Source organism: Balaenoptera ricei, chromosome 17 (genome assembly GCF_028023285.1).
Source record: "Balaenoptera ricei isolate mBalRic1 chromosome 17, mBalRic1.hap2, whole genome shotgun sequence".
In the NCBI taxonomy this organism is placed as follows: domain Eukaryota; kingdom Metazoa; phylum Chordata; class Mammalia; order Artiodactyla; family Balaenopteridae; genus Balaenoptera; species Balaenoptera ricei.
This window is the reverse complement of record NC_082655.1, coordinates 45493309-45515424: the sequence shown is the minus strand read 5'-3', so window position 1 is coordinate 45515424 and position 22116 is coordinate 45493309. Positions and strand designations below refer to the sequence as shown.

General features: G+C 35.6%; 1 protein-coding gene across 4 annotated transcripts in view; it reads left to right on the top strand.

The window, feature by feature from the left end:
* The window catches only part of SLC26A7 (solute carrier family 26 member 7), a 208064-nt gene that overhangs the window by 120611 nt on the left and 65337 nt on the right, over positions 1-22116 (top strand). For all 4 annotated transcript variants that reach the window (XM_059901193.1, XM_059901192.1, XM_059901195.1 and 1 more), the window contains 6 exons: positions 2578-2730; positions 6399-6481; positions 9086-9233; positions 11232-11345; positions 19385-19462; positions 20644-20739. In XM_059901193.1, the coding sequence (XP_059757176.1) occupies positions 2578-2730; positions 6399-6481; positions 9086-9233; positions 11232-11345; positions 19385-19462; positions 20644-20739 (672 nt within the window). The remainder of the gene's footprint in view (positions 1-2577; positions 2731-6398; positions 6482-9085; positions 9234-11231; positions 11346-19384; positions 19463-20643; positions 20740-22116) is intronic.

Genomic DNA, 22116 nt, shown 5'->3' with positions numbered 1-22116 from the left:
TTATTGAGTGCCTGCTATCTGCCAGACACTATTCTAGGAGTTGAGAATCCATCAGTGAAAAAAAAAAATGTATTAAGAATGTCCAAATCAGATAAAAACACATTATATAAGTAGTGGTGTGTATGAATGTGTTTGTGTAAAGGTACATTAAGTGCTTCAGAAAAGTCTCCTCTCTAAAGAAAATTATAAAAAATAATATATGTATATGTTGGATAGGCAATTTTCATTCTTTGAAATATCTCAAAATGCATTTGTTTATATATATTGATATTTTTCATTTTATGTCAAGTTATATTAAATGGCCAGTTTAAAGAATTACTAATATTATAGTCTCAAAATGAGCTAAACTCCTATTTTATAAAACAGATTGGTCAGTTCTGATGAAATAGTTTACTTATTTATCTATACACATATAAACTATCATTACTTCTCTGAGGTCTGGGAAATGAATGATGATCTTCAATAGGAATTTTTATCTACTGAAGTGTAGTGTGTGATAGCATACCCAAATGACTCGATTTATACTAGAAATGAGAAATGTCAATGTGTGTTTAGGAGGCCTAGACCTATATTAAATGAGCATGTGTAAACGTGTGCATGTGTGTGTGTTTGCACACGCCTGTCCCTGTCCCTATTTCTATCTCCAAATGTCACCCATCTCCTACAAGCCATCTTTAGCTGTGATTTCTCCATGTGGGTCCACATGATAGTCATTAGTATAACTCCTCATCAGCCTATTTTTCTATTGTGTTCTTCGTGCTGGTTGTAACAAGCCTCTGCCCACCTCCATGTTCTTCTGGAGCATCTTGTGAGATGTAATTTGCTCTACAAATTGTAGTTTAATTCAGACAGACAATAAAAACCCTGGGGAGAGTTTCTCATTCCTTTCATTCTGGGGTGGCCATTTTTATTACTGCAAACACATGTTCTCGAAATGCACATTACAGCAAATTTGGTATGGCTTGAGAGTTTTTCACATTTCTCTGATTTCTTATACAAGCACTGTCATGGCATACTTTTAATACCATGGATAAAACAGAAGGAATAAGCCTCTAAATGCTTTAAAACGTTTGGATGCTTGTTTTATTCTTGGCAAATCATCTGAATGATAGTCTCAATTTTATCTTAGGATCATAATAAATCATCAGAAAGCCGTGTATTTGGACCAAATTTTCTTGACATCCCTCTGACTCCATCTGCTATAGAATATATTTCTTTGAGTAGCATTTTGGATTTTTGTCCTGGGCTTTGAGTAAGGGGTAACCATGAGAAATGGAACCTGCTTCTTCACTTGCTGTAGGAGTTCTGTGAACAGTTATTATCCACAGCTTAGGCAGAGAGGAAAAATATTGTCTGCATCTCAGATAACCATGATATTGTAGTACCTGATTTTCTTTCCAAGGAGTGTGGAATACTAGAATGCTGTGAAAAAGGTAACAATTAAAGCTATCTTAATTATTCCTTAATGTATTTGATTACACAACCAATTTTTTCTAACTGTGTGGACAAAGGAGATTCTGGATTCTACATTACCCCGATCCCTTTCACCCAACAAGGCTCCATGTTAACTGAGTATATTTTCTTTGTTTGTTTGAAAGAGTTACAGTGTTAATGATAGTATTCAATATATAGAATCCATATTCAGATAGCCTGATGTACCTCATTTACACCAGGTATGTTCCTGATCCCTGGATCAGATGGGTTCAATTAGGAAACCTACTGAGCAGAATTTTAGGAGATGCTGAGGAACATAGTCTATATAAATTCTCTTGATCTGTTGTCTATATAGTATCTTAATCCAATATTTTTAGTTATGGTCAAATTATCTTTGAGATACTAAAAAGAGAGGGCAAAGAACACCAACAAATTGGGCTACTATAAGAATTGTCTCTATGCTAAAGTAAAAACTAGTTTTTATCACTTGAAACTACACTTAATAAATCAGCTGTGGATGAATAGAAATGAGTTTATAAAAATCAGATTTAACATATTCGAAGAAAAGGAGGAGTTGAGACATTTTGAAGATAAGTATTTAAGGCCTATGTGAAACCTTTAAAATTATACAAGTCATACATCTTTGTAAGAGAAAATTTGGAAGATACAGATTATCACAAATACCTCCTTACACAGAGCTATTAGCTTCCAGATATATCCATTGATATTTAAAGTATGTGTGTATTTTGATTCTTGGGTTTGAAGAAGAGTGGTGGGGTTCAAGGGAGCCTATAGTCCCCTCACTTGCTCTTAATGATGAATCTGCATGTAGTTAATGAGTTTTAGCATCTCTGCCCATAAGTGTCTGGGGAGGAGCTGGAAGTGTAGTAGTGTCCTTATGTAGGAAGGAACAAACACTGTGTTTGGTGGAAGAATCAAGGGCAAAGCAATTTTGTACATGCAAATGAATTATAGCTTGCTCTATATCAGCACTGACTACCCTTCTATGTCCCACCTTTCCACTTCCCACCCCTTCAGCTATTTTTTACAAAACATCACTGAGTTCATTTGGGGGCCAGATTTTAGTTTTGATATATTGTGGGTGATCCTGAATTTTGTTTGTATTTTTCCTCATTACTGTAGATCTATGCATATGTCTTTGAAAACATCAAGTCTGTGCGACTGGAAGCACTGCTCTTATCCTTGCTGAGCATCGTGGTGCTTGTTCTGGTTAAAGAGCTGAATGAACAGTTTAAAAGGAAAATTAAAATTGTTCTTCCTGTTGACTTAGTCTTGGTAAGTATGAATCAACATTTAGCATTCTGCCCTGCAATGCTTGCAGTTGCTGTGGGTAACCTGCAGAGGCTCACATTATTGTCTAAAGTAAGCCACAGCTAATCCTGTCTCTCATTAAAGCAGGGCTAATTTGCATGGCTATACATTAATGTAAAGACAGGAAATATTTTGAGTCAATAATTTTAAAAAGGAGGCACACATGTTTTCAATTTTCACAGATGCTTGTATTTTTTTAGGTAAATAAGAGAACATGTAGCTTAAGATTTTAAATAAGGAGACATTTCTAAGGATGAGACCTAAAAGACTTCTGGCATGATTCTCCTAAAGCAACAAAAAGTGATACCACATCCTATTGATATGTTATTTGTATGGTATGATGCACAGAATTATTATCAATTGACAAATGTCCATTAATGATTGATAAATTTATTGACACTGTTTTTATTGACCCAATTTTGCTTTATTAAAGGATACTCATGATTTTCACTAGCCAGGGCTGAATCTCTAAGATTTTTTTGTTGTTGTTGTACTTGTCAAAGCAACAAATCATACTTTGCTCCTAAGGCTTATGGCATTAAAAAATACATTTTGAAATTTTAAGTGCCTCTAATGGAAACTCTTAACTAAACAAAGCATTACATTGAAAATGAAATGTTAAACCAACCACAGTCTACTAACTTACTCATTATTAATTGGCTTTAGTTTTTTAATGGTCTTTGTGTTATATACATATATATGACAAGTGGTGTCTAAATAATTTCACCTATTGAAATATCCCTTCATACTGTTGAAATGGTATAGGTTTATGTAAATGTATAAGGCTAGCACATTGGCAACTGTCTCTGAGGGATATGACTTTTTTTCTGCATAACTAAGATGGATGGCTTCTCTCCATAATTAGGCCTTGTATAATTTGTAGAGATACATATATATAATCTATATAATGTGTGTGTGCTTGTATATGTGTGTGTATTTCAAATAAGCCATACAAGTGGAGGGTACTATGATTATTAGTAGTTTTCATGGAAACAACTGTGAAACATATTTTATTCCAAAGTCCTATAGGTATTAAGGAATGCTTATTATATCCTGTGTTGTTTTGTGGTTTTATTTCTGAAAGTAAAGTAAAACTTGCCATAAATTAGGAATTGATTTCCCAAAATAAAATCCTTTTTTGTATGATGGTATACAGTTTTCAGTAATGATGTATACAATTGTATTGATTTTTTTCCCTAAATGTGTTATTTTAATAAATATGTCATGAATGAGTTTGAAGTTTCCTTGGATTTTGGAATAAATGGGACTTTATTAATAATTCATCAGATTTGTTAAGAGAAAAAGTCAAGCAGTGAATATAGTTTAAGTGTTAAGTATGTAAATGTTAAGTAAGCAACTCTCTGTAATATCAATTGAGGATAGGTAAGCAGCCTCTTCTGATTGTTTGGATGTAGCGTATGCCTCTTTTGAATTCCTATAATATTTTATAATATATGCCCCACCTTGTAAAAAAAAAAAAAAAAAAAGCTTGATTATATGTTTCATGAAACCAGAAATTGAAAATAACCTTGGGGAAGAAGACTCTTGAACTCTTTTTATTCAATACTGAATAAAACACTGAATAAGACAGTTGTTCATTCAATACAAAAATTGTAAGAATTATCCTTACAAAAAATAAAAGGTACTCCTTATACAGTGTTGCCCCTAATATGTGTAAGACCTAAGGCAAAAATAATAATGCAGGCCCAAATACTTAAGAGTTATAGATCAAAATGTTAAATAAAATAGGTTCTATTTTCCTATCTTGACTAAAATACCTTAGTGATTACCTTGAAAGTCAGGTTAAAATAGAGAATTCTCCTAATCCTTTGGGTTCTGCCAGAATGTGGCAGCAAGGGGAAAGCCAGTCCCTTGGCCTGCCTCTTCTCTTCCTACTTCAGCTATATCTCATCTACAGTGGGATTCATAAGTATAAATGTGGATACCCTTGCCCCACAACTGTCCCTTGGCCTTTCCTTGGGCTACACTGGAAGGATAGACCTGGTGAAGGTATTCTGGAAGTAGGCTTGGAGCCATTTAGGCAGGAAATTATAGATTCCTGATGATTCAGGGTGTGGTCCAGAAAGAGGAGTCCAGGTTTGAGTTGGGTACCTCCCTTTGCCCCCACAAAACTCCCATTTTATGGGGAGAGCAACAGTTGGAGGATGACCAGATTAGAACCCTCTAAAGCACTGGCTGAAAGACCAAGTTAGTGACTTAGATTACTTAATTTTAATATTGGCTATGTGTATTAAACACCATATATTCTTCCATTTTCAATAAGGATCCAGCATCTTGTGCCTATGGTGTATTTTCTTTTACAGCTCACAGTATTTTCTGACTTGATATAAATATTTCATGAAAATTGATAGCAATTAAAGTTTATTATTGGCTTAGGAATTTTTGGATACATTAATACTTCTGATTCCAACCTAATAGCCTGAACTTTTAACTACTACTATATTCTGTAGAAAATACAATTATAGCACAATATCTATAAAGTTTAAAGTATAACCTGTAGAGTTTTGCCGCCTTTAAAAAATATCCTCAAGACTCTTTTGCTTTTTAAGTCTATTCAATGTTTTAAAAACTTCTATAAATTCAGTTAAATATCACCACAGAGAACAGAAATACACAGGAAAAATCCCTACAAAATAATATTATCGGCATTGTTAGATATTCCTTATTTTGCTAGTGTGATTTTGTTATATCTTTTTTCTGACCATGTATATGGTAAATTTGTACTTTAAATAGGTAATTAATGTGTCTTTTTTAAACAAAAAAGTGTAGTATATAAATAGTTATACCAAACTGATATGATAACCATGTGAAATTTACAGCACCTATTAAATTATCAGAAAAATGAAAAAAGAATGTGAAAATGGATGGAAAACATTAAGGTGGCATGGCTGGTAAAAACAAATGCTGAACAGAATTCTGAACATACATTTTAAAGGTGATCATGGATACTTTCAGAGAACACTTGGTTTCACTTATTATATATCATTATATCATATAACAGAGAGTCATGTACCTGAGACTCCAGGGAGGTAATTTCAAAAGTATCAAGTTCGACACATTATTAACTAGGATATTTTACTTCAAGAAATAGCAAAACTCAAAATTCAAAATTATTCAAGGAGACAGTAAATCATCATTGATTACTAACTTACATTAGGAATATTGATGCAACATCTTAAACTCTTAGGTGGTTGCTGCAATGGAGGGAAAACGTTCTGTGTTATAAAGCATCCCTTCATATTACAAGAGACAAGTATTTAGGTTGGATTGTGGTATTTGTACATACACAAGCATGCACGCATGCACACACATGCTCCTATAGTCTGTGTTCTGCTCCCCTTCAGAATCAGACACAATTGGGAAGGATATAAGAAAAGTTGTATTATTGTAATACCATTAACTTTTTGAGACTGCAAATTAAGTGCTGTCAAATCCCAGAGGGATTTTTTGATTTTTAAAATTCTTCTTAGTCTTTAAAAATCTGTGCAACTGCTATATTACTCGAGAAAATCATGGGGCACATGAACAGTGTTTACTTTTAAAAATAGTTTTAAGATGTTTGAGAAGTCAGGAATAATTTTCTTTTTCTTTTTTCAAATGGAACCACACAGATTATTGCTGCATCATTTACTTGTTATTGTACCAATATGGAAAACACATATGGATTAGAAGTAGTTGGTCATATTCCAAAAGGGTAATGTAATCTTTTTTTTTTCTTTCTTTCTCTCTCTCTCTTTCTTTCTTTCTTTCTTTCTTTCTTTCTTTCTTTCTTTCTTTCTTTTTCTTTCTTTTCTTTCTTTCTTTCATTTGTTTTTTGATGGAGGAAGCAACTGGGGGTAGGTGGGTATGAATTTCATTTCTTTCAAAGGCTCTCTATGGGACAAAATTCCAATTAATTTCTATTTTACAATGATAGAAACAAACAGTTCACAATAAAGAAAACAATAACTTCTTAGACTGCTTATCTCTTACTTGGGAAGTTGATAACTATTTTATACAGCATTGCTTCAGGTAAAAGATTTGGAAATTACATGCATATTATTTGAAAAAGAAAGCAAGGCATTGAATTTCCAAATTAGAGTCATGCTGTAGGATATAATCTTCCCTAATCCACTCACATATTCCTATGACTATTTTTATTTCACTTAAAACATAGTAAAAATACACAAACATCATCTGAAATAGCAAACCTATAGATATGAGTGGTGTACAATTTTGAAAGAGAGGGTGGAAGTGGAGATGAGGGCATGTTCCCCACCTGTCTTAAAGCCTTCCTCAGGACACTAAGAGGAAGATTAACAAGAAGAAGAGGTGTTCACCCTAAAAAGACAAAATTTTGTTCCAAATATAGCCTGAAAGAAAATAAAGTCATCTTAGGGGAGAAAGGGGATGTCTCTTTTAATGGGCTGTACTATACACCAATATTTATAAATTTGGGATGAAGTTAGAGTTGCTGAGTCCTCTATATTTTTATTTTCCAGTCCCAAAGTTTGGCTTCTAACTACATTAAAATGGAAGGACAGTAGAAAAATTCTCAGAGATTAAAAAGATAATTAAAAAAATCCTGTCTTTAGCCTTTATGCTAAAGATATAGGCTAATAGTGATTATTGGAATCAACTTGTGTTTTCTAAAGGGTTCTCTACTTTTCACCTTCAAATTTAGTTTATTGTTTTTTTCTCTAGGTTAGTTTATCATTATTAATAATTAGGCAAGCTCAATTTTTTATGAAACAAAAGTTCTTATAGTTTGAAATGGTAGCACTTTTATGTATCATATATCTTAGGGCTTGTAATGGTACAAATCAATTTGACTTGGGGATAAACTTGAAGGAGTGGTTAAAAAAAAAATCATGCCTCTCCTCCATCCAGTCTAATTCTTCTTTATTTTGAGTAACCTTTCCAGACCCATCTTCTTAAAGAATCATAGAAAAAACATGGCATTGATAAGAAATGGAGCTGAGGTTGAATTCATTTTGTGATTTAGATACATTTCTCAAAATGATTTCTCCTCTATACATTGCATTACTGGTACTTGGTCTGGAGATTGTGGGGAGAATTAAATAAAACTGCTAATATGAAAGTGCTGAGCATTCAATTTACATGCTCAGTATTAAATCAGAATGAATTATTTTCCCTTTTTCTTCTACTTTTGCCCCAGAGGGTTTTTTTTTAAAGAGGGGAAGTAAGTGTCACAAAGCATCATCAGGGATAAATAAACAATGACACTGGGCTCAAGTGGTTTTCAAAAAGACAATAAGACAATGACTGTGTATTAGTTGGAAGAAATATTTAAACAGTTATTTACAACTGAGAAACAGCTAACTGTGGTCCTGTATTTTGCAACAGAGTGTAGCTGGACACTTTATAGATATTTTTCTTAACATGGGATACATAGAGTCAAAAAACAAAATTCAACTGAGTACATTTAGAGGTCTTATTGACTTTGTTCAACAATTTCTTAATTGAACAGCAACCCATCTAGCAAATCAAAAGGAACACTGACGAGCTGTACAAAATGAAAGGCTTTTATAGTCAGAAGGGGAAGGGCAGGAAAAGGATGTTTCTAGCAAAGAGTGGATTGTTTCAGGCAAGGTCACTTTCCTATGTGGGACAGAAGGGCAAATTACCTTGCTAATGCTGACCAGGTAATTCTAGATTGACTGGCTAAGGTTACATTCCTGGGAGAGGCTGAAACTGCAGTTAAATTAGGTATTAATTCTTGGTTTGCTTACATGGGGCTTAGCACAAGTGACTCCATTGTGGGCCTGTTGTCTCTTTTTTAACAATAGTTAAGTGTACTGTGAAAGAATCATGTTAAAAAACATAATTAAGATTATAAACTCAACGGAAAATTTAAGGATTAGCTCAGGAATCGTAGCTCACAGTAAACTAGTGTTTGCATACAGCACTGTAGTATTCAAGGCAGGAAATACAGTTTCTAATGCCAGCCAAATAAAAGTTTAGGAAGATTCAATGAAAGAATGCTCCATATTTGCTTTTGTTCTGATACAGGAAATTTTTGTTTAGTCAAATTTTCTGTGCTATAACCTGAATTCTCCGTGAGTGAATGCCAGTTAGATACACGGAGCTGTCCTTGTGGTGTTCTTTGTGATTTTGCTTTTCTGCTAAATAATGTTGAAAACAAAAGGCTTCTAAGGGCAAGGTTGCTTGGTTTTCTCAGGGATATTTCATGTATTCTATGTAAACTTCAGAGTCATTGCCATAGCTGAATTCACTGCAAGTTGTTACAGAAATAACATGAAAGTTGATGAGTTCAATATGGTCTTTCTTTCAACAGCATTCCTCCACCTAGAGCTCCCCCAATGAACATCCTCTCTGCAGTAATCACTGAAGCTTTTGGAGTGGCACTTGTAGGCTATGTGGCCTCACTGGCTCTTGCTCAAGGATCTGCCAAAAAATTCAAATATTCAGTTGATGACAACCAGGTGGAGTATGCCCCAACCCCTCTCCACACCTCTCCATAGCTATTGTATCACTGTACGGTGTATTCCCAGATCCAGAAAATGTTGAACTTATGAAAAATACAACTTTTCTATGTGTATAACACAAATGGGTAGAAGAAAACAAAAGAAAATATCTAAGTCATTCATTGAAAGGTGGAAATCTGACTTTCTTGGATTGGTTATAGTACACTCTGTGTTTTAGAGAGGGACATCTTGATGATTTGGTTTTAGGAGAGAATCTAAATATATTTATCATTGCATGCTGACTTTCAAAATACAAAAAACACTAATATTACTCTTCTTAGTAAAAAACTAAAGGTTACAAGGGTCTATTCTTAGAATACCAAAGGATGAAGAGTTTACTGAGCATGTTTCTGAATCTACCTCTGCTAGTGTCTTGTCTCAAGCCCTGTGGCCCTACATTTCTGCACAGGTCTGCAGAGATAGCTATGGAATAGTGGTTAGAATGCCAAAGTACCTATATCTAAATCTCACTCTGAAATTGTTTCTGTGTCCCAGTTTTGTCATCTGTAAAAAAGCAGATTTATTCATTCAACAGATGTGTATTGAACCCTACTATTTACCAGGTACTGGTCTAGGAACAAGGGATACAGTGGTACATAATGCAGACCATGTCTTTCCTCATCTCAAAACCTCCCAGTGGTTTCCCATAGTACTCAGATTAAAAGGCTATTACCGAGGCTTACAAGGCCATACCTGACCTTGTCACCATCCCTTTTCCTCTATGATCTCATATTTCTTTCATAGTTCTAGCCACACTTACTGCCTTGTTTTTCCTTGAGTTCACTAGTCATGTTTCTAGCTCAGGACATTTGTACTTGCTGTCCCCATTTCCAGGAATTTTGTACCCTCAGGTAGCTACATGCCTCCTTTATTCAAATGTTCCCTTCTCAGGGAGCCCTTCCTTGGTAAGCTAAAATCCTAAATTCCAAAATTTTCCACTCCTTTCTCTGCTTTACTTTCCATACTCATCTTGTTTATTGTCAGCATTCCCTCACTAGAACTCCAGTCTGTGAGGCCAGGGATTTTTGTCTGTATTATTTACTGGCAATAGCAGAAGCAGAAAAACATTAGGAGGCTTTTGCAATAATCTAAATGACACTTGATGACTTGGACCAGGATGTAGCAGTGAAGGAGATGAGAAAGGGACAAATTCTGCATTGGATGTGGACACCATCTGGGAAAAAGAGTAGTCAAGACTATCTCTAAAGCTTTTGGCTCAAGCAACTGGAGCTTGAGACAGGGAAGGATGTGGGAGAACCAGGGTGGGAATATATAGAGCATAGCCTGATTAGGTAAGTTTGAGATACCTGTTAACCATCCAAATGAAAACGCTGAGTGGCAGGTTGGCTATGTCAGTCTGAAGTTCAGAAGAGTGGTCTAGGCTGGAGATATAAATTTGGGAGCTGTCAATGTGTATTTGGGTAGCTAAGATTAGAGAGGGAAGTGGTCCAATATTTGTGATTGGTTAGATGAGAAGAAACCACAAAGGAGACTGAGAAGTGGTGGCCAGGGAGGTAGGAGAAAACCAGGAGGGTGAGAGGTCCTAGAAGGAGCCTTTAAGGAGGAGGTAGTGAGCGACTGTGTCAAATGCTAATCTTAGGCCAGGTAGGGTAGAAATTAACCATTGGATTTAGCACTGTGGAGGTCACTGGTGGAGTGGCGGGAACAAAACCTTGATTCTAATGACCTGAAAGAGGAGAAATTGACAACAGATACAATAAATGCCTTGTACTTCCCTATAAGGTTGTTACAATGAAGTGCTTAGAACAGTTTCTGGCTCATTGTAAGCACTCAATAAATGTTAGCTATTCTTAAAATAATGGTTAAATTACGACCAGTGGAGAGAACAGAAATAGAATACAGAATAAGTCTCATTCCATGACAAGTTTTACCGGTGGTCTCTAAAAGTTGATTGTGATTAGGAAATGATATATCCTCCTATTATCATTCCTGTAGGAATTTTTGGCCCATGGCCTCAGCAATGTGATTCCTTCATTTTTCTTCTGCATACCAAGTGCTGCTGCCATGGGAAGGACTGCTGTCCTATATAGCACAGGAGCAAAGACACAGGTAACTTTATTTTCAGCAGGGACAAAAGAACTGATGGGTCTTTACTCTCCTTGGAGAGTGGGAAGAATGAGCTTCTCTCTAAAGTCCTGAGAATATTTTTACTTCTTCAATTTCTTAAAACTAGTATCAAGGAATTCTATCTCTTCTCTTTCTTAGGAAAGATCCTTGAGGAGCTGAATGATTCAATGAGCAGACAAAAAAATCCTGTATTAATGGCAGCTTTATTGTTGTCAATCTTTGAACAAATGCTCCCTCTAGCGGTGTCTCTGATTGTACGTTTTGCTAATCTAACCAGTCAATTTGAAATTTTAAAATTTTTGTTCACTTCCTTTAAATAAAATGAAAACAACTGTATGTAAAATCAGTCCTTGACAATGACATTCCTGTCTATAGAGATGTACATGTATGTAAATGAATAATACGATGTCTGTGCACATTTTGATTTTAAGAAACAATTATGTATTTTTAGGAACTCAAATCAATTTGACATTTGAGAACCTGCTATATACTAGTTATTATGCTTGGTACTGATAAGATGTCGATGGTAGTAATAAAGATGTTTCTGTGATGATGATGATGGTGGTGGTGTTGGTGGAAGCATATATCGAGTTATATGCATGTCATACATTTTATATAAATGAACTCATTTAATCTTTTAGGTACCTCTATGAAGGAGGTGTAATTATTATGCTAGGTTTCCACATGAGAAAGTTGAGGAAAAGAGGGTTAAACTGACTTATCCAAGTCACAGAGCTTGTAAGTGGCAGAGCTGGGATTTGAACCCAGATAGATCTACTCCAAATCTTGCATTCTTAACTACTGTTCTATACAAGAAAATTCATGTATATTTTAATTTAATAAATTAATATTAACAGCTAACCATTATAAAACAATTCACATTTATTTTAAATTGGAGTTGAATGAGAATTTATAAAGCATTTTACGTGATAATTTAAACATTTATTAGGAGTTTACCTTATACTAAGTCCTTTTTGGGGGTTGTAGAAGAGTAAATTTGAAAAGGATATGGTTCTTGACGTTGGGGGCAAGTGGCCAGAGAAAGATGGGTTAATGAACATTAAAATATTGCATAAAATTAACCAATAAAATTTGATGAATGTACCATGGAGCAGAGGGGAAGCAGCAACAAATTCTGAATCTATAATAATTTGACATATTATTGCCACAACTCATCATCAAAGATGTGTAATTCTCATTCAACATTGTTTTACATGACAATTTGATTGATTTTTACACAGTTCGTGATTTAAAGCATAAGTTCATCATGTGTATTGGCATAAACATTTTTGCAAACTCTCAGATACTTGTAACCTAAATTTGAATGTTTAATACATAGTGTACTCAAGTATCATTCCTTACTCTGGAGACTCTTCTATCTATAAAATTCTAGGATTCTATAGTGGTTTCCACCTAGTTTCTTACAAGGATGAGTGTGTTAGATTTCCTCTCATCATTTCTGCATGGTATTCTATTCATCAGACTTCAGAAGAAACAAAAGGTACCTAACAAAACACTAGTTCAGGGAAACAAAGTTTGGCAGCACAGTATTTTCATGCTGTTCTGCTTGTTGAGATTGTCGCTAATCTGCTCAACAATTCCCATTAAATTGTACAGAGAAGGAATCTGATTTAATGTGCATACCCAAATCGAGGATGCTTTCCCATGGTAGTCATTTTGGCATTACAACTATTAAGTTTACGTGGAGATAACTGACATGATTTGAAGAAGGCACTGGGCAAGCCAAGTCTTAAAAGTTTTGTTCTAAATAGGCTGTGAAACCAGTTTTCTATGTGACAAGACTTCACAAAGAAATCCCTTAAATAGCTCTGTCTCTCATAGGTACTAGACTTATACCCAGTAAATTAATCTAGAAGAATTTAAACCCTTCAACTTTTAGGCTAATAATAGCCAATCAAAGTAGCAGTGGGAACCACCTTGCATTTGTCAATTATTTCACCAACTGACTCTTTCTTGTTCAGAAACACTATTAGTATTTCTGTAGAAAGATATCTTTTAAAATACAAATATGATCTTGTTACTTCCTCCTAGAACCCATAAAAGGTTTTGCATAGGTCTTAGAATTCAGACCTTTATGTTACCAAAACTGAGTGCTTCCCCCTACAGCCTCATCTTGGACTCTTCTCCACCTCAATCTCAGCTCACCAGTCACAGCTCCTCCTTCCTCGTGGGCTCCAGTGTCTGTTCCTTTTCTCTCTGTGGCTGCCTCCTCTAAGTTAACTCCTCCCATTCTTCAGATCTCACTGACACTTTTGGGTCAACTGTGTTCTTTTCTTCAGAGACCTTAGCTCTGTTGGACTTTAAGTGTTCATCAGTGTGATTATATGATTGATGTCTGCCTTCTTCTCTTGACTTCAGCTCTTAGACAGCCCATGTCTGCTTTGGTTCACCATATCCTCAGTGTCCAGCCCAAGACCTAGCACATAGTAGGTGTTCAATAACTATGTGTGGAAAGAATTAATGAAAAATGAAAGTATCTGATAATTATAAAACTAGTCAATTTTGCTGATATTTTTACCAAGTCCAAGATTGCTCTGCTCACTGCACGAGAGGCCAATAAATTGGGAGACGAGGTGTTGAGGCAAGGAATAGCGACTTTATTCAGAAAAATGGGTGTCTGAGAAGATGGCAGACTAATGGAAATATTCAATTTCTCAGATCCTCCTCTTGGTCTGGAATTTGACCAGTATTTGGGAGACATTTCACGACCAAATTTTGTCCCACAGCACTGGGAGGCTCATCCCAGATCAGGCAAAAATTCTTGTTGATATGCCACTCCAGGTGCTAATTTCTGGATTAGGACCTGTTGATAATTAAAGATTCTCTGAATCTTCTGTCTTTCTAATCTATTATGATCCAAGAAATGTTTTCCCTTATTGCTTCTTCCCATACTTAGAATCATACTATTACAATTATTCTATAAGAGTCATAAATGTGATCTATTTCCTCAGGATGTTTAGCCATCATCTATTTTGTTGGAGCCTGATTGCACACTGTAAGAGACAACAATCTTATAAAATAGACAGGATATAAGTAATGTAGGTAGTAACATTGACAAAGTCATACTGCAGCAGGAAGACACAAAGCATAAACAATTTGGAAACAAAGAATAAACAAAAACAATGCTTAGTATAACTGGTTGTAATCCAGTTACAATAAACCATCAAGTCCACAGGAGAGCCAGTTGGAGAAGCCAAATTCAGGCAGGATCAGGTAGAGAGAAAAAGATAAATGTTTCATCTTTGTTTACAAGGGTATACTTTATCAACTTGTTGTAGGTCATAACATAAGAGAAAAGGAAACAAAAGATAAAAGGAAAACGAAGGTTAAGGCTAGTATATTTCCCAAAGTCATATAGTTATAAATCATATTCATCAGTTCATTCAGTCCCATGTAATTAATTCCTGTTGATCTGGATGAAGTAATCAGTTCATCCAGATTTGTCATTTGTTACCCAGTCTAGTGGTATTATCTAAAGGCTATCAGAAACATATTTGTTAAAAAATGTTCCTTTTTATGAGCCTTCTTGATGATGTGGCAGTTTTGCAAATCATCACCTAAGCTGCCTATGAATGACAAAAGTCTTAAAAAGGCAAGGTTGAAGATCTGATTAGAATTCTTCTTGGCAAAGAAACTTATCCAAGTTGTTATGACATACAGCATTTTAAGATAACAACTAAAACTATAGCATTATACCAGGACATATGCAAATTTCAGAAACTTTGTATAATTTTTAGAAAATCTATTTTAATAACATTTATTCATACCATATAATCTGAGGAGGCTTATTGCTCATTTGACAATGCTTTCCATGTAATTTAGCATACCAACCAATTCTAGTCAGTTTAGTTTATATATATATATATATATATATATATATATATATATATATATTTTTTTTTTTTTTTTTCCCCCCTCTGAGGTGCCTTAGGGTCACAGTTCCCTAGCCCCCCAAAAAGGAAGAAAATCCCAACCAATGCTTCACCGCAGGCAAAACCAATGCAGTAGGGAAGGATACCCTGCTGTTGTCACACACGAGTCCTGTTATGAAATCAGTCTCTCGGGGTCACAGTTCCTCAGCCACAAAAATGGAAGATTCCGAACCAATACCTCATCAGTCCAAAAGGGAAGAACCCCAACCAATGTCCCATCGGAGATAAAGCTGAATGAATGACCAAGGCTAGTTCAAAAGGGAAAATCCCAACCAATGCTCCACCACAGGTGAAACCTATGCAATAAGGAAGGCTCTCTGGGGCCCTCTGAAGCATCCCAAAGCTAGCTGAAGTCAAAAGAACTTTAATTAGAATTTGATAGGAAATTCATCCAAAATATCAAAACGTTTTTTCTTAAAAAGCATTTGGTCAGATAGAATATTTAAGAACAAATACAGCTCAGTTAACGGCAAGATAGTTCACACAATATGTTATCAAAAGCAGCATTCTAAGTAAACTTGTTCTCTTAGCAGAGAGGAGCCAAGTCTGGTCCTGCACCAGTCTACTTTTAATAACAAAATCCATTTACCCAATTAAGTTTAATATAATCTCAGTCTGACCATGCATAAAACTCCTTTTTACTCAAAACATATGTTCCACTTTCCTATTATATAGCGAAAGATTTTATTATTTTTAGTAGCTTTAATTACATATCTAAATTAGAGTCCCCAACTCTTAAAAACCTTAATTTTTAGTGAAAACCAAGTGGCAAGTAATAGTTACCAAAGTCTGGAGACACTATTTTAGATAATTTTCAGAACATAATTATTCCTATAGCATTTACCTGAAAGCTCTTATCTCATTTACATTTAAAGTTTCATCCTATCAAGTTATTTTCCTTGCAACAGATGTAATAAGGTCTTATTTGATTCCTAGGTACAATAAAGTATTATGCTAAATATTAATGACTCTAAAGACATGTCTATATTAATTAGATCAACAAGCTTAAGCCACCTTCAATACCAGATATCAGTTTAATGTTGAATATTTTCTAGATCACATGAACCCAAAATTCCTTCTGACCAGTTTTATATTCCTGAGTATTTATATAGATGCTTGATTTTTTTTAAAGGGCAAAACTAAACAGACAAATCACACAAAGAAACATACACACACACACGCTCACAAAAGTGAAAAAAAACAAAAAAGGAAGAGAGCAACCAAACCAATAAACAAACCCACAAATGAAAAGAAACACTAAAAACTAAATTAAGATAAACATAAAATCAAAAATAAGTCAAACACAGAAGTTAAACCCCAAGTCCACAGTTGCCCCCAAAGTCCACAGTCTCAATTTTGGGAACACTTGTTGTCTATTCAGGAATTCCACAGATGCAGGGTTTACCAAGCCAATTGTGGGGATGTAATCTGCTGCTCCTGAGGCTGCACAGAGAGATTTCCCTTTCTCTTCTTTTGTCGCACAGCTCCTGCAGTTCAGCTTTGGTTTTGGCCCTGCCTCTGCATGTAGGCTACCCTCAGGTGTCTCTTCCCCACCTAGACAAGACAAGGTTAAAGCAGCGGCTAATTAGGGCTCTCTTGCTCACTCAGGCCGAGGAGAGGGAGGGGTACGCTAGTCACAGTTGTGATGTGGGGAATGCCTGCGGTGGCAGAGGCCGGTGTAAAGTTGCAACAGCCTGAGGTGTGCTGTGTGTTCTCCCAGGGAAGTTGGCCCTGGATCATGGGACCCTGGCAGTAGTGTGCTGACAGGGTCCCAGGAAGGTGTGGGTAGTGACCTGCACTTGCACACAGGCCTCTTGGTGGCAGCAGCAGCAGCAGTAGCAGTCCGTGCCTGCCTTTGGGTCCGAGATGATATCCGTGGCTTGGCACCCATCTCTTGAGCTCACTTAGGCGGTGCTCTGACATCTGTGGGCACACAGAGCAGGAAGCCCCTCTCCTTGAGCACCCCAAAACAGTGGTCTCTTGCCTCTCCAGCAGGTCCAGACTTTTTCCCAGTCTCGCTTGTGGCTAGCTGTGGTGTACTAGCCCCTTTCAGGCTGTCTTCACGCAGTCAACACCAGTCCTCTCCCTGGGGTCTGACCTGCAAAGCCCAAGCCTCAGCCCCAGCCCCCACCTACTGGTTGGCACCGATCCTCTGTGTGGAAATCTCTCCACTTTGCCCTCCACACCCTGTTGCGCTCTCCTCTGACACTTTGAAGCTCCCCCTCCCCCGCCAGTGAAGGGGCTTCCTAGTGTGTGGAAACTTTTCCTGCTTCACAGCTTCCTCCCAAAGGTGCAGGTCCCATCCTGAGTCCTTTGTCTCTCTCTCTTTTTTTTTTTTCTTTTGCCCTACCCAGGTAAGTGGGGATATTCTTGCCTTTTTGGAAGTTTGAGGTCTTCTGCCAGCGTTCAGTAGGTGTTCTATAGGAGTTGTTCCACATGTAGATGTATTTTTGATGTATTTGTGGGGAGGAAGGTGATCTCCACATCTTAATCCTCCACCATCTTTGAAAGTCCTCCTCATGCCATTGTCTTTTGATATGAAGTGCACCTTAGTGGTTGGTGTCTTTTTCCTTCCACATAAACATGGATATACTCAGTCACACGGGTATCTGAATGAATCCTGTAATCTGCCTTCTGACAACTAGCTCTCTCCAGTCTAGTGGAGTTACAGGCATAATATTTTGTTATTTAAAAATTATTATCATGTAAAATTACCAGTTACTCCTAAATAATCAGTTTAGTGACAGTTTTGTGTACTATAACTTCTTTTATGGACAATCCTTAGTTCTCTAATGACTTATTTCCCACAGAAGGACTTTTCCCCCTTTATATGCTGGGGAGTGCTGTAGATGAGCTCCACTTAATACGGAAGGAACTTGTATCAAGCTTCTTTCATTTAGTTTAATGGTTTTGAATTTCATCCATGCTGTTGCATGTATCAATAGTCTGTTCTTTTTTATTGTTAAGTAGTATTCTATTGTATGGATGTCCCAAAATTTATCTATTCACCAACTGGTGGACAATTCAGTTATTTACAGTTTTTGGTATTTATGAATAAAACTGCTATAAATATTTACATGTAAGTATTTTCATAGGTGTATGTTTTCATTTCTCTTAGGTAGTTCTGGGTCATACATAACTCCATAAGAAGCTGCCAAACTGTTTTTGAAGTGGCTGTACCATATTGAATTACCACTAGTAGTGTCTGAGAACTCTAGTTGCTCTGAGTCTTTGCCAGCCCTTGCTATTGATTATTTGTTTATATATTTATTTTTAGCCACTCTAATAGGCTTTATTTCCTTTGATTTCTCCATAAAGATATTTTAGGTATCTTTCTGGTCCTGTGAAAGCCCTCTCTTCTCTTGTAAGGCTGACAGTTTGGCTAAATGTTTCTATTAAGACATGAGCATTTGCTTATGTGAAATTTGTTCTCCATTAAGTGGAGCATAGCTAGGAGTGAGTGTTTTGAATTACCTTTTGTCAGCAAGTTGAGTTGGTTAGAACACAATACTAATGACTTTTCAGGATTAATAAAATTAAGTCTGTTTCACTGCAGAGACTGCTCCCTTAATCCCATATAACTGTTTCATATTAACAAAGGACTCCAACGAAGAGAGTAAAGGCTTCTGTGAAAATTTGTCATCAGCACAGAAAAACCCTAAGCTGCATATTCAGTTATTACCCAAACAACTAGGAAATGAGAAGGGGGGCCAGGCTGAACAACTATAGGCTAAAGGACTTTTAGCTGAAATGTCATTTTCACTATTAAACAAACAAACAAAAAAGCCATGCTGTGATGTGTGATAAAAGTTGATGGTGTCCTATTTCTTTGTTTGGAATTGCTTTTTTGGCATTGCTGACTTAATTTGATTGCACCAGTTTGTCAGCTGTCACATTTGGGTTCCTTCAGCTACAAAATATAGATGACAGTCTATTTAATTTAACAATCATGTGCCAACATTTTGTTTCGTCTTATCAAGAAGAACAAAGAATTATCTTTTTCCCCCTATAACTTTGGAATAATAAGGAAGTTCAAGCTTTCTTTTTTGACTGTCTTTTATTTTACAGGTGGCTTGTCTAATATCTTGCATTTTCATCCTGATAGTCATCTATGCAATAGGACCCTTGCTTTACTGGCTGCCCATGGTAAGTAGTGCTTTTTATTATTTACTTTTTAACTTTATTTTTAATGAGAATCATTATATTTTAAAATTTTCTTTGAAGAACAACCTCAGTGATCCTAAATCTGAAACCTTATGTGACATAAGTAATGGTTGAATGGAGGAAAGGTAGAAAGAGCCCACATTTGATGGGGAAGGTATGGGAGGGTACCATGGCTGTTTTCTAATTCTTAGGCTTTTGTATAAAAATGACATCATGGAATTAGATTTATTCTGTATTCATTTGGAAGATGGAACTAGGCAATCTCTGTTATAAGAAGGACATGCCACTCTTTGTTTCTTTTTTTTTGGCTGTGGCATGTGGCATGCTGGACCTTAGTTTACTGACCAGGGATTGAACCCACACCCCCTGCAGTGGAAGCACAGAGTCTTAACCACTGGACCACCAGGGAAGTCTGTTATAAGAAGTAGACTTCGGAAGAATTTTATAAAATTTGTACTCTTAGAAAATGCATGCTGGGCAAGAGAGTAGGCAACAAAATTCATCTTGCCACCCTTGATGCATGGTTATACAAAGTGACTCAGAATATTAGTACACTTGTTTACCTTGCTTTTCGGAAGCCTGGGGCACTAAAATGATGTGAGTAAGATCCTGGTCTTCAGAGATCCAGAGACAGTGTCAGTCCTTTCTTGTTCTAATTCTTCATTCATGTAATAAGAATAAATCACTTTCATGAGAGGATCTCCCAATAACCAAGTTCACTTTTCAAGAGAGTTATAAATATATTCAGGTGAAACCAGAAAATTGATACTCAAGACAATTATAAAGAAATACATGATATAAATATTTAATTTTTGCAACAAACAGATTTCAAACAAATGGCAGTGAATAATTATTATAAAGTTAAGAGGACATTCAGCCTTATAACATTCACCCTTATAATTCATTACTTTTCTTTTTCTTTCTTCCTTTTTTTTAGAATGCCATAACATGTACCCTGTGATTTTCTAGAATTGTTATTATATTCCTAAAGTACAATAATAGGTTAGTTCGAAACAAAATGAATATTACTTCAGTCTTCTAAATGGTTATTGCTTTTCTTTAGTAAGTACTTCAAAGACAAAGACATAAAAATACCATGATTCTTTAAAATTTAGATTAAAATCTTTATCTTGCATCTTCATCAACTTATTTCTTATTTGTAGTGTGTTCTTGCAAGTATTATTGTTGTGGGACTGAAGGGAATGCTAATACAATTTCGGGATTTAAAAAAATATTGGAATGTGGATAAAATTGATTGGGTAAGTAGAAATTTTATCTAAAATTACTATCTTTGGCTTAAACACATGTTACAAAATAAGCTTTAATAGTTCCATTTACAAAAAATAGTTTTAGCCATTTGAAACTTACATTTTACAAGCTATCTTTTTTCAAACTCAGTAAAAATATTAAAATGTAAAATGTCTTTATAAGAAACAGAAATGGAATTCTGTCAAATTTTGATTGATGTGTCTAAGAACTTTTAAAGAAATGCTAGCTAACTTGATTGGTTTGGGGATTCCCAGTTTCCATTATGAATTGATTCTGGAAGTAAAGTTCATCAAAGAATAGCTAGTAGAAATATGACTATTTATAACATATATGAAAAGCCAGCATTAATTGCTAAGAAATGTATGCTGCATTAATATAGGGTAAACATATTAATAGTGACCATATTCATTCTAAATACAAAGAGTCTCATGAATTGTTTTTTAAATGGGTTACATTGAGAGGAGCATTATGTTAATAGGATATTGCTAGGAACAGATTAAATTATATTGAACAATGATAAAATATGAATTTTACTAACATAAATATTTAATATACTTGTTCTAGAGAAATGTATCTATGCAAGAACATCCAAAATTCTCTCTCTCTCCTATATGGGTGAATTATTTCATGAGTAGCCTCTGTTTAGCTCTATTATGGAATTCACCATATTGAAATGCAATTATTTATGTATTCTCCCTCCTTCAGAGCCTTTGCTCTGAGAGACTTTGGGGGGTTACTTATGCTGGCATGTACTTTAATAATACTCCTTTTAAAAAGATTCATGTACCACAATGTTCATTGCAGCACTATTTACAATAGCCAGGACATGGAAGCAACCTAAATGTCCATCGACAGATGAATGGATAAAGAAGATGTGGCATATATATACAATGGAATATTACTCAGCCATAAAAAGAAATGAAATTGAGTTTTTTGTAGTGAGGTGGATGGACCTAGTGTCTGTCATACAGAGTGAAGTAAGTCAGAAAGAGAAAAACAAATACCGTATGATAACACATATATATGGAATCTAAAAAAAAAAGAAAAGAAAAAAAGGTTTTGATGAACCTAGGGGCAGGACAGGAATAAAGACACAGACATAGAGAATGGACTTGAGGACACGGGGAGGGGGAAGGGTAAGCTGGAACGAAGTGAGAGAGTGCCATGGACATATATACACTACCAAATGTAAAATAGATAGTTAGTGGGAAGCAGCTGCATAAGACAAGGAGATCAGCTCGGTGCTTTGTGACCACCTAGAGGGGTGGGATAGGGAGGGTGGGAGGGAGACACAAAAGGGAGGGGATATGGGGAGATAGATGTATACATATAGCTGATTCACTTTGTTATACAGCAGAAACTAACAC